A 12,763-nucleotide genomic window follows, 5' to 3' on the forward strand; every position below is an offset into this window, starting at 1 on the left:
AATATTTAGCTACTGTTTCTCACTTACCTATATTAGTATAAAAATTTCAAAACCATAGAGTTTAATTGACTGAGTAAAAGACATTCAATTTGTATCACACTAACACTTGAAAGAATTGAATAGCTCCAAATATCTCTGCTGAACACAGTGCCCCACAGCAATCCCCAGCTCCTATCTCAGACTGACCAATTTCACTTAGAACTTAGATGTCATTGCTATGAAAAATGTATGAGCTAGAATATCGATAAAACCCACAATCAGTAAAATTAATGTATCTTCCTATTCTTTGAAGATACATTTCCTATTTCAGTTAGATCTTTCAACAGTTTGTGTGAGTTTTTTCTTTTTCTGTGAGGGTTTTTTTTTTGAGAGCTACAAATCCAAACTCAAAGCACTACATTGTAAAGTAGGATTTTGTAAAAACAGTGATTCCAGAACTCTGCATTTCAGTATTCTTCTCCCATTGATACTGAACGCTAAGTCTAAACTCCCATGAAAGACAGACTTTACTGTACTTTACAGTGATATAAAGCAATAATTAGAGCAAGATCCACCCTGTGAATTATTGAGATTTTGGTCACAGATTTACTTCTGCCTTTAATTTTCCATATGAAATCACTAAACTAGTTGTCTCACTGAATATGGAAAACACACTAGAATTTGGAAACTTACCGAGTGTAACAAAAAAACAGAAGAGACTATCAACAATAGTGTCCATTATCGTTTCCATTTCTGTGTCCGTTATATCTGGTCTATTAATGGCTAAAATAGCATGGAAAAGAGTTAAGAACAGGGTGAAGTAAGTTTATGGTACTTTCACACTGAGAAAGCAATCCTCTTCTCATCTAAGGGCTGCTAATAGCCAACAGCTTTTGTTGCATAAGAGATCAAATCATGAAATGCCCCTCTTAGCACATCTAGTTTCTGCCCCTCCTTTTTGAGCAAAAAATTGGGAGAAACACAATTACTGCTTACTGTATGAGGTCAAACACATAATTGTTTCCAATTCTCTCTGACTGCATACTGCAACTTTTGGATTGGGTTAGTATTGCATTATCAAAAACCTCTTAGGAAATCACATGTTATGGAAGAGAAATGGCTATTTACTTGAAAAACATTTTTCAGGAAAAAAATTCTCAATTTAAAGAGAATTATAGTATGCAGTTATCTGTAATTAAAAATTCTAAATCCCACCTCTTGTAACAGAGATTCCTTTTTTTTCCCCAACAAATTTACTGTCAGTCTCTAGATTAGGCATAATTACCAAGTTATAAAACATTTCATACAACAGATAAGACAGATTTGCCTCATGCATTTAGATCAGAACTGGAGACACGTAGCAACATTTTTCTTAAGTAAATAACACTGACAAGAACGTAATAGCCAACAGGAAACATCAAATCAAATCTTATCACAGATCTCAAGTCAAGCATTATCTCAGGATTCATGCCATAAATCCTGTCCTTGTTTGTTTTATTTTACCTTTAAAAATTTCACACACGATTACCTGTCTTTTCTTCTTTCTTCAAAAATGAATTTCAAAGCTCTAAACATTAATAAGCTTTCCATCCTAAATGGCCAGCCATGACCATTCCCTAATTTTAAAGACGCTTTATTCCACCCCAGCTTTTCTCCTCTAAGAACTTCAGAGAGCTGGACTTTATTGACAATTTCTCTCAGGAACTATACCTAGCAATCCAAAGTTTTGACTATGCTGTGAGGAGGAGGTCAGCAGCAATAGAAGTTTCAAGTTTCTGAAATATCAGTACCAAGAATCTGAGAGTGTTTCCAGTATCTGTACTTATCTGCAACATCAAAGCTTTGAAATTAACTGGAGCTATCATTCTGCAGTTACCTCCAACTAATGGTTTACTAGCTTACAGGGGGGAATAACCTTATTTTTATTCTCTTACCTTTCCAAGTTAAAAAGTATTCATTTCTGATGTTCCAGTAATTTGCATACCGTCAGAGCCTTCTAATTGTGTGTAATATGCACATTTTAAGAGCAAATTCCTTTCCTTGCACCATAGCAATCAGCACAGATATTCAATATTACTGCTAGTTAGGTCAACCTTTGAGAAACTCCATTAATAATATTTTAGTAAAATGTTCTATCATATTTTCTCTCTCTCCACTGTAACAAGCTTATGGGGGAATGTATCTACTACAGAAAAGTAAGCTTAGGTCTCCTGCATTTCGTTGCTGTTTTACAAAATTCAACCAATTGGTAAAGAATGGTAAAGAAATATTCAAACAGTGAAAAAAATAAGTCTGGTTTCAAACAAAAATGCCCTTCATTCTGCCAATGGAATCGATCCCCACTGTGAGACACAACTGAGTATTACAGGTCCAGGTTTAAAGAAAGGTACTGACTTTGGAAACTGGGTAAGAGAGGATAAAAATCTCATTGCTAAATGTTAGGCATACAGAGACTTCTCATCTCTATCTGGTCACCAGTGAACATTCTCTGCATTCGAATAAACCAGGAATTAACTGTGTGACACTGTGTGTAGACACTGTGACTACACTAAAGTAATGAGGAGCTGCTGCAGGTACAGGGTTACCTTGACTTCCGCTGCTTCCCTTGCATTGGATTTTTAGATCACACAGATGCCCTGGTATCTTATAAGGAATGAGTCAATTAAACACACACTGAAGATCCAAAATTACTAGTTCTGATGTAAAAAGAGGACAGTATGAGCAAAACTACAGCAGAACCAGCAAGACAATGTACCCTGTAATAGCTACGCATTTGAGTAAGAGGAGCAGGAGAGGCAGAGTGGGAGTTCTCTGTACATTTTAGTGTACTGAATGGGTCACAGGAGTACAAAAATAGCAATGAAGGGAGGAAAATCATGTGGACAATTATGACAACTAGTACATATATTGACTTGAGCTGCCATAGCTGTAAAGGTAACTGAACTAAGGCAGCTGCTTGGTTTTCCTGATAGGTTCCAAACCAGGTCCAATAGAAGTCTTGAGAAAAGAAAAAAGAGGTCCATGAGACCAACTCCACTTGAACCTTGGAGACTTTATGAAGAAGCTGACATGCTTGGCTCACATACTTGCAGAAGCAATCATAATTTCTTACTGTGTACAATGCCCTCTCCCATCCAGTGTCTGTCTAGATGGGAAAACAGTATGTTTGGTTCCTATATTATTCCTTGCAAAAAAAGTGTTACTACCCTTATATGACTGTACCACAATTTTGCTTTGTTATTTAAAAATACACACTTATTTTTCAATATCATAATAGCCAAGTAGCAAAGATGCTGAAAGGAATATCTAAGAGCTGCTTCATTCATGACTTTACACACCTAACAGATTATCCTAAATTTTGAGCATATCAAAGCAAAATAAATTCCCTGCTAGTTATTAGCTACAACTTCAAAAGTAAATTTCAACTTCAGACATTATGATAAAATTTTTATATAAATTTTACTTACCACGATAGGAAACAAGTTCTTTGTTTTGGTTACACAATACAAACATGTCATCTTCTAAAGTAATAAAATTAAGATATTGATCAAACACCTACAAATTAAGGAATAATGTTCAGAATAGTCCAGAGTGAAGCATAAAAAAACTCTATGTGATTTACTGCTACTTCATTTTGAACACTTCACAGAAATATCTATTAAAAGAAAGAAATGGAAGATATAATTTTTTAATTTAAAAGCCTGTGTAAGGGTTAAGTGATTAACACAAAATATTAAGAGCACTGAAAACTGACAGAACAGTTCACCTGTTTCTGTGGACAAATTTTATGTACCCAAACATCACTGAAAAAACATGTATGGAGAACATTTCAATATTATAGGTTCGTTTTTTTATAATATGAAGGACTACACCATAAGCAGCACTAAGCTCTCAGGCAGCAGAAAGGAAAGAGGGCTGTATCTAAACAATAAAGCATTACAGCTCCTGAGTTCTAACTGTTCTGTAATACACCTGTACATTCAGGAAAAAACTAAATCTCTCTATAGAATAAACTATTGTTGGGATATCACAACAAAAAAATAGATTTAAGAAAGTTAGTTTGCAGTGCTACACCTATTTATTCCTGCTGAGAATCTAAGGCTTAAACAATACTGGCAGAATTCATTTCATAACAGGTTCCTTGTCTCATACCAATAGTACTAACTGGAGGGAGAAAGAGTGAATGTATTTAAGTACATATGAAAGTAATTACTTAATTCACAAGTTTTTGTACCAGTATCCAATAAAAATAAAAGAGTAAATACCTGACACCTGCCTTTAGATCATTAGGGTATAGGAATGTACTGTGTATATATGAAATATTATTTAAAATTATGACTGCACTTATACTGCTCTTTTTGTGTAACCATTCTAGTATATATGCACTGAAGGCACTGAATCAGCTGATAAGATCAGGAATACTCTGAAACCTCCTATCACAAAAGTCTTGCATCACTTGGACTTTTGACTAAGTTAAGTATGATACTAAGTTGCATTACTGAGATGGCTGTAGATTCCCCTTTTTTTCCCCAGTATGCGTGACAATAAGGATGCAATAATACTTGTACTGGTGTTACCATTAGGAACTGGGGGACTTTCTTACCTTAGCCACTTGAGTTACTGCATTAGCACCTATAGCAGCATTTGCAATATCTTCCAATTTACTTCTCGAAATGGCAGAAATAAAGTTTAAATAGTAAGATTCATAAAGCTGGTTTCGAAGATCCTAAAAGAAAGGAAAACCACAAGCCTTTTCCTGAATAAGTACTAATATATTTCTGACTAATTAAAAAAGTAATCATACTCTTACTATGTGGTGTAACAATTCTTCACAGTCAAATTAAATTTTCAGAAGAGACTGGCTGTCTGTTCATGCAGCTCTGTACACAGCGTTTTGATTACATATCCGGATATAAACAGCCTAACACAGAACTGCAAAGAATAGGAACCAAAATTTAAGCTAAAAGACAGCAATCACTCATCCACACGTTACTGCTGACCAAAAATAGCCTCTGCTCTCTTCCTTCCTTTGGCAAACATGTCAACCTTCCATCTCCTCCCAGAGAACGTGAAAAACTGAGGTGAGCCTAATCCAAGCCTCCCACTCAAGGCAGTGTCAAACAGTGCAGGTGGCTCAGGATTGCATCCAGTCAGGTTTTGAACATCTGCACAAACTCTCCAGGCAATCCGTTCCAGTCTTTGGCCATCCTCATTAAAATAGCTTTTCTTATGTTTAAATGGAGTGTTTGTACCCACTGCCTTTTGTCTTTTCACTCCCAAAACTCTCTCTGAAACACACAAGACATATTTACACTCCTACTTTCTGGGAAATTGAACGTAACCATTTTGGATAATGTTTTTATGACAAGTATGTGCTAAGGTGTAAAAACCGTTAGTTTAGGTGTTAGACATGCACAAGAACTATATCAAGAACAGTCACACTCCAGTGAGTGCAGGATTACTGCACATACTGTGTTGTGTCCACTCATTGGAAACATTAAGCATGTAGGTTACCTGGCACATTCTGTCAATATTTTCTTCTGTTGGCATTACAAAGTAAACTGCTGGAACATCTGGAATAGCATCGCGATCTGAATGCAAAAGCCTGACAGGAAGAAAGAAATACATCTTTAATGTGTTGCTTCTCTGCTAGGTGTAAAATTATAAAAGTTAAAGAAATTATTTATTTGTACAGATAAATGTAGTTTTCTACAATTTCTGCCTACATTTAGCTATATTTTAGCAAGAATGAGGCGGAAGGAAAAAAAGAAAAAATAACAGTTGTGTAACTTTTGACTGAATATATTAATACATGTCTTCGAAGTTTATTCAAAGCTTGAGAAAAGGCTTTAGAAATCTTCAAACTCAGATTTTTCATTCAGAGCAAGCTAAAATACTGCATCCACAAAGTTCATATACAAACTGTTGACATGATAGAAAACTCCTGCATATCTCATTCTATTAAACTTGCCTTTCCTGCTTAAGGGCAAGGTGCTTAGGTGTTTTTCTCTCATTTCTGCTGATGTGTCAACATCTTAAACTGTGTTTCAACTTCTAGCCTTCACTTCACAAAAGTAAGTAAACTTTTGAAAAAAAATAAATGTATCTTCAAAGTTTCTTTGTGACTATTACCACAGCTAAGGAACAGCAATGAACTAAGTAAATGTAATCTGGAGAACGAGAAATGCAAAGTCTTTTAAAATAAGCCTTAAATATTCCATATGTTTGACAGCATTGAATTTCACAGAATTAAATTCTATGTGTAAAAAGACAAGCAGAGAACATACACAGTTCCATGAAACAGGTTGTGCCAATATAATTTTAAAATATATGATTAAAAAGGATTTGTAGAGACAGATTTCAAAAGAATATTTCTTGGATAGTTTTCATTTTTGGACAACAGTCTCCTGTACTTATCAAGAAATTCTACTGCATAGTGTTGGGAACTATCTTTCCACTCCCTAATTCTGAATAATGCCATCTGATTTTAGGAAGAAGTCAGGATATAAACTTTACTTTAGCAGTTATTTATTCAATGATTTTTCACTGTTTTGTTCATGATTTGGGGCAATATTGAATAAAGTTCTTTTTAGAAAAAAATCCCAATTTTTCAAAAGTACTTACAGATGCAAAGTGATCCCCATATCTCTCAGCTCTTTCACTGACAGCAAAGGTGAGATTATATCTTGGCCAAATCTGTCATAAATGAGAATCTGAAATAGATACACATAATATTATAAAGTGCTGTAAAAAGTGGATACTGTAGAATATAGGATACAGTGGATGCAGGAATTCAAGTTTAGGGAACTACTACTCTAACCTGAAAAGTGCTTAAACATCTACCAATGCTGAACGTATGCACACCTCAGAAGCTTCTAATAAACGAACTACTTTATCTATCTATTTATCTCCACTAATGTTGTTTTGAGAGTCTTTTACAGGAACTTAGACATCATTATAATAAATCATTAATTTGTCATGGACTTCCATTTGTGCTTATCAACAAAATATAAAAAAGAACAAAAAGAAACAGTGATAAGATAAAGGGGGAAAAGTAATCATCACACTCATCTCCTGAAAACTGTTTTTACAAACAAGAGTCTGCTGTCAGAAATTTGTGATTGCATGTGCAGAGTTTTTCTGACTGCATTTGGGAGAAAACAAAAGGAGAAGCAGAGAGGGAAAAAAAGAATTAGTGAAAAAGACAACAGATGAATAGACAGAATATACGCTTTGTAGTAGCAACAACTTCTCATGAACTACAAGTGACATTTTAAAGGTAATAAAGGCAGCCTGAGCTCAGCTTGTTCAAGGCTATCAATAGTTCTTCCCTTTGTATGGGCTTCTTTCTGACTTTCAGTTTAGCTCGAAGGTATCGTGCAACCTTCTGCCAACAGTATGAATGAGACCTCCATATATTTCAAAAATATCCTCCTCAGTTACTCATTAAAATATTGCCTAAAGAATCAGTCAGTCATTCGGTGATCAAGAAACCAGCATCTGAGTTTCTCTCAGCAGTTCTGATAATCAGTTCTGTATATGCAAAACATAACAGGAAAAAATATTTTGTACAAGTTAACAACATAGAGAAGATGAACTTGACTTCGTTAAAATCTGCAAATCTGAACTTTTCTGAACACTATAAAATTATAACATGTTCCTGTTCAAAGAGTTCTTACCTTCCATACTGGTTCTCCTGTGCTGTTTTTAACAGGAGGAACATTGAAGTTCAGCATACGTTTCAAAGCCACTGGAAAATAAAGCCAAAGAACTCTTTACTCTCATTACACTTCAACAACAGTGATTAGCAGGATTAGTTAAATAGGCTACATATATATGACAAGGTTTACCTTAAAAATAGTTATAGTATCTTCCTGAAGGTACATTCTGGACAGTAGGAACTACTTTGATTTATTCCTTGATCTGCTTCTCCCATCCCACCGGAACAACATTATACACACACAAAAAAAATACCTTTATGCCTTACTAAGTCTGACACACATTTTAAAATATTTTGAGAACTCATATGAGGAAATTGCTGCTTTAAGGGGTTAAAAAATGCCCTTAATTTGCAGCTAGAAAACACTTTGAAACAACAATGAACTTTAACTTACCATTTAACACAGAAACCAAAGCAGATTCCTTGACCTAAATCTAATTTATAAATCTGATTCAACAACACAGTGTGCTGCTCTCCTATCTCTGACTAGCAGCAAAAGACTATTTGCATCAATATAAATTAGTGGGTAATCTCTTCAAACTCATAATCATCACAAAGTTTTTCAAAGAGGAAAAACTTCCAGCAATCAGAGCATACCACCTTGCTCATAAATGGAGAGCAGTAGAAACACTTAACTACTTGCTCTGGCTGAATGAAGCTTGTAAGCACATTCAGTGCACTCTCCTGGGATTTACAGTATCACAGTACAGCTCAAGCTAGAGAGGACTTTGGGAGACCTCCAGTTCAACCTGCTGCTCAAGCAGGGTCATCTGTGAGGCTAGGCCATGCTGTTCAGGCCTTTATCCAGTCAAGTCTCCACCAGCAGAGATGCTACAACCACACTGTGCAACCTGTGGCACTGATTGTCCCTGTAGGGGAAGACGTTTTTCCTTATATTCTGTTTGAACATCTCATTTATGTTATGTAATTTATGCCTGTTGTCCCTCATCCTATTGCCATACACCACTACAAAGGAGCCTGGCTCCACCTTCTCAGTGGTGCCCATTGGTACTGGGGAGCTGCTGTTGGGTCGCCCCTGAAGCTGCCTTTTTGCAGGCAAAACAAGCCCTACTGCTACAGCCTCACCTCAGTGCTCAAGCCCCTGACCACTGTGGTAGTCACTGCTGACTTCCTCCAACAGATGGACAGCTTTCCTGCACTGTAGCCACAAACTTGATGCAGTATCTAGACGTGGTCTCCAGGGGCTGGGCAGGGTGAGATAATCACTCCCTTCCCTCAGCTGGCTGTGCTTCTGTGAATAGGGCCCAGGATGCTGCTATGGAGGGGCTCACAGTGGGCTCATGTTCAGTTTGCTATCCACTGAGATCCCTCGCAGGCCTTTTTGGCAGAGCTGCTCTCCAGCAACCAGTCTGGCAATCCCACATTGATTTCCAGTCTGGCAATCCCCCCCACTGTTGCCTGTATGTTGCAAGCGGTTCTTCCTTTCTAGGTGCAGGAATTTACATTTGTCACTGTTAAATTTCATAAGATCTCTGCTGGCCCATTCCTCTTACCCATCTAGGTGCTTCTGAGTAGCAGCTCTGCCCTCAAAAAGGACAGATTCCCCAAGATTGTTGTCACCTGCACACTAATCAGAGTACCCTCGACATGTCCTCCAGGTGACTGGCAAGAGATTTTAAACAGGAGAGGTCACAGAATAAACTCATGCAGCCCTCCAGTTGTTACAGTCTCTTGATACATTATGTCTCCTTAATCACAACCCTGAGCGTGACCATCCAGCCGTTTTTAATTTATCTAGCTGCTCACCCATCCAGCCTGTAACATCCTAACTTGGATACAAGAACCACACTGTCAAATGTCTTGCTGAAGCCAAGGCTGGTGAAGACAAAGGCAACATTGTGTACCTCAGCCTTATCTCTGTCTACCGTATCTACCACTGAATAATACCACTGAATAATCCGCTCCACTTAGCAATGACCCAACATTTGTTCTTATTCACATTTCTGCTACTAATATTGCAGCAGAAGCATTTCTCATTTCTCTAGGCATTGGCTGCATGGTTCAACTTCAGCTGAACTTCAGCTTTCCTAACGCTCATCTATCCATGCCAAGGCAATGTTTCCAAAGTCCTCTTTTTAGAGCCTATCCCTGCTTCCTTCTGTGTACTTCCCTTTTAAATGGCATTACTAGCAGTGAAACATGACTATGAGATCCCAGTTAGCAGCGAGTGTTGAGTCTCCCTGGAAGCCAGCCTTCCACTTGCTTCATACTTTTTTTCTTTCCTTGTTTTTAAACACCATGGAGTAGTCCTGAAAGTTGATTACAAGCTGCTCCTGGATTATTTGGGCCCTCACTGCTGGTGACATCTTGAGCTCTATGAGCGGTATTTTTAAAGCTGTATGGTTATGTATCTTGGTACTACTGGAGCTGAAACAGGTGCTTTGCAGAGTTTATCATCTCAAGTAAAACTTAGCATGAGCTCTCTGAGAAGGAAGACAGTAATCAGACTAGTGATGTGCTGTGACAATCATGACAAATATTTAGCAAGTCTCTGAGTTTCTTCTTTCGTACTCATACTGCCATTCCATTTACATTTATGCTGATTGTTCCCTGGGGCAAGGATCATGTTTTTACCATGCTTGCACAATGATATTCTTTGACTGGTTGTGAATCAGTATAAAGGTCACAACAGATGGTGTACACACACGGAAATACAAACACTGAATGATAATAAATAGTTTCCTTTTTCTATGTATCTTTCAGTTGTTGTATCTATCTTCTTGCAAAAGGTTTCCCCAACAGAAGACAACATGGGTTCAGTGGTAAAGGCAGACCAAAATAATCAACTAACAATGGACAGTGGGACTGAGTGAACCCTCAGCAGGTGTGCTGTGTGGTGAGATCACAGAATTGTTTAGATTGGAAAAGACCTCTGAGATTGAGTCCAACCTTTGATTGATCACCATGTTGTCAACTACAACATGGTACAAGTGCCACATCCAGTTGTTTCCTGAACACCTCCAGGGATGGTGTCTCCACCACCTCCCTGGGCACCACATTTCAATGTTTAATAACACATTCTGTGAAGAAATTCCTCCTCAATAAGGTGGAGGGAAGGGATGCCATCTCGATGGATTTTGACAGGCTTGAAAGGTGGAACTATGCAAACCTCATGAAGTTCAACAAAGCCAAGTGCAAGGTCCTGCAGCTAGGCTGGAGCAATCCCAAACACGAATACAGGCTGGGTGGATAATGGCTTTAGAGCAACCCTGAGAAGGACTTGGGGGTGTTGGTGGATGAGAAGCTTGACATGACCTCGCAATGTGCACTTGCAGCCCACAAAGCCAGCTGAACCCTGGGCTGCATCAAAAGCAGCATGGCCAGCAGGTTGAGGGAAGGGATTCTGCCCCTCTACTCTGCTCTGGTGAGAGCCCACCTGAAGTACTGCACCCAGCTCTGGGGCTTGCAATGTAATAGAGGCCTGCTGGATCAAGTCCAGAGAAGAGGCACCAAGATGGTCTGGAGGTTGGAATCTTTCTCCTACGAGCGCAGGCAGAGGGAGTTGGGTTTGTTGAGCCTAGAGAACAGAACGCTCCAGGGAGAGCTCACAGCAGCCTTCCAGTACCTAAAACGGTTACAAGAATGCTGGAGAGGATTTTTCACAAGGGGTTGCAGTGATAGGACAAGGGGGAATGGCCTGAAGCTGAAAGAGAGTAGGTTTAGATTAAATACAAGGTAGAAATTCTTCCCTATGAGGGTGGTGAGGCACTGGAATTGGTAGTCCAGGGAAGCCGTGGATGCCCCATCCCTGGAAGTGTTCAACGCCAGGTCGGATGGGGCTCTAAGTGGAAGGTGTCCCTGCCCATAGCAGGGCAGGGGTTGGAACTACATGATCTCAAAGGTCCCTTCCACCCCAAACCACTCTAAGAACACGGTGAAGCACCACGGAAAATAATAAAGCCGCAGAGAATATGAGCTCAAAGAAAATTAGCTTTATTACAAAGGTAACAAAGAAAAGAAAAACAAAGGATTGCAAAGGAACATCAAATAGCACCACCATGGCATATGGAAACAGCAATCAGAATTCAGAAAGTAGACTCCTGGTACAAAAAGATGGAGCATACTAGTAAATACTTAGGATCCATGCAGAGACTCAAGAGATTTTTAGGCAGATGATTTTAAATAGTTCATGCTAAAGAAATGCATCCAGAACCGTCTATATCACCAAAGATAATGCAGTTCTCAAGGAGAAAGTGGCAAAATTATAGATCAAACTACTGACAACAACTTTGGCAAGAAGGGAAGCAGAGGACTGAGGAGTTGACATTCTCTACGCTTTAGGCTCTACAAAGCTGCATGGAGACAGAGACAATTAAGGACTCTTAGCAATGTATCAGAAAGGACTGAAAAACAAACCCTTTGCTCACAGAAACCTGCATCGTTAGGTTAGTTGTTAATCTCGTGTTCTCAGCTTCTTGAGGGTCAGTACACGCTCGGATGCGTGTTGTTTTAACACGACCATCACGACAGCAGCTTTATTTTTGCATCATTACACGCAATTTCTCTTCGACCCTTCTCACGGGCAAAAGGAAGCCAGGAAGGAGGGTGCGCACCCCAGGGCCGCGGGAGGAGGCACCGCTCCCGTCCCGGCCCTCCCCGGGGGCGCCTTCCCCCCGCCGGGGCGGCTGCAGCCGTGCCCCGGGGCCCTGCCGGGTGCGGCCCCTCGGCGAAAGCCGCGGCCCGAGGCCCCCGGGCCCCACTGTGCCGGGCATGCGCTGCAGAGGCGGCGGAGCGGCGGCCCCGCTGCCACCGGGGAGAGCGGGGTGGAGGGGCCGCCACCCCCCTGCCAGGAGCCTCAAGCCCGGCGAAAGGGAGCGAACCCCCGGCGGAGGCGGGGCGGCGCCCACACCCCGCCCCGCGGGGACACAGGCAGGCGCCGCCGGCGGCAGCGTGTAGCCGGCCCTGCTCCCTCCCTGCCCGAGCCCCGGGAAGGCGCCGCCGCAGGGCGGGCGCGGCGGGCAGCGCTCACCTGTCTGCTTCTCCCGGATCCCAGCCGCCATCTTCCCGCCGCGCCGCCCCACGCGCCGCCTGCGCAGCCGCCGC

At 40.1% G+C, this 12,763-nt stretch overlaps 1 protein-coding gene across 2 annotated transcripts in view; it reads right to left on the reverse strand.

The window, feature by feature from the left end:
• Positions 1-12,763, reverse strand: part of SCFD1 (sec1 family domain containing 1) — a 50,258-nt gene extending 37,495 nt beyond the window's left edge. The window contains exons 1-7 of one of the 2 annotated variants that reach the window (XM_071557997.1): positions 12,690-12,763; positions 7,659-7,729; positions 6,604-6,692; positions 5,494-5,584; positions 4,583-4,705; positions 3,447-3,534; positions 673-762 (exon numbers count right to left, since the gene is read on the reverse strand). In XM_071557997.1, the coding sequence (XP_071414098.1) occupies positions 673-762; positions 3,447-3,534; positions 4,583-4,705; positions 5,494-5,584; positions 6,604-6,692; positions 7,659-7,729; positions 12,690-12,720 (583 nt within the window). In that variant the 5' untranslated portion in view covers positions 12,721-12,763. Of the gene's footprint in view, positions 1-672; positions 763-3,446; positions 3,535-4,582; positions 4,706-5,493; positions 5,585-6,603; positions 6,693-7,658; positions 7,733-7,901; positions 7,908-12,689 lie in introns of those variants that run through there. The other variant, XM_071557998.1, reaches the window with a different exon arrangement.

This window comes from Pithys albifrons, chromosome 6 (assembly GCF_047495875.1).
Source record: "Pithys albifrons albifrons isolate INPA30051 chromosome 6, PitAlb_v1, whole genome shotgun sequence".
Classification (NCBI taxonomy): Eukaryota; Metazoa; Chordata; class Aves; order Passeriformes; family Thamnophilidae; genus Pithys; species Pithys albifrons.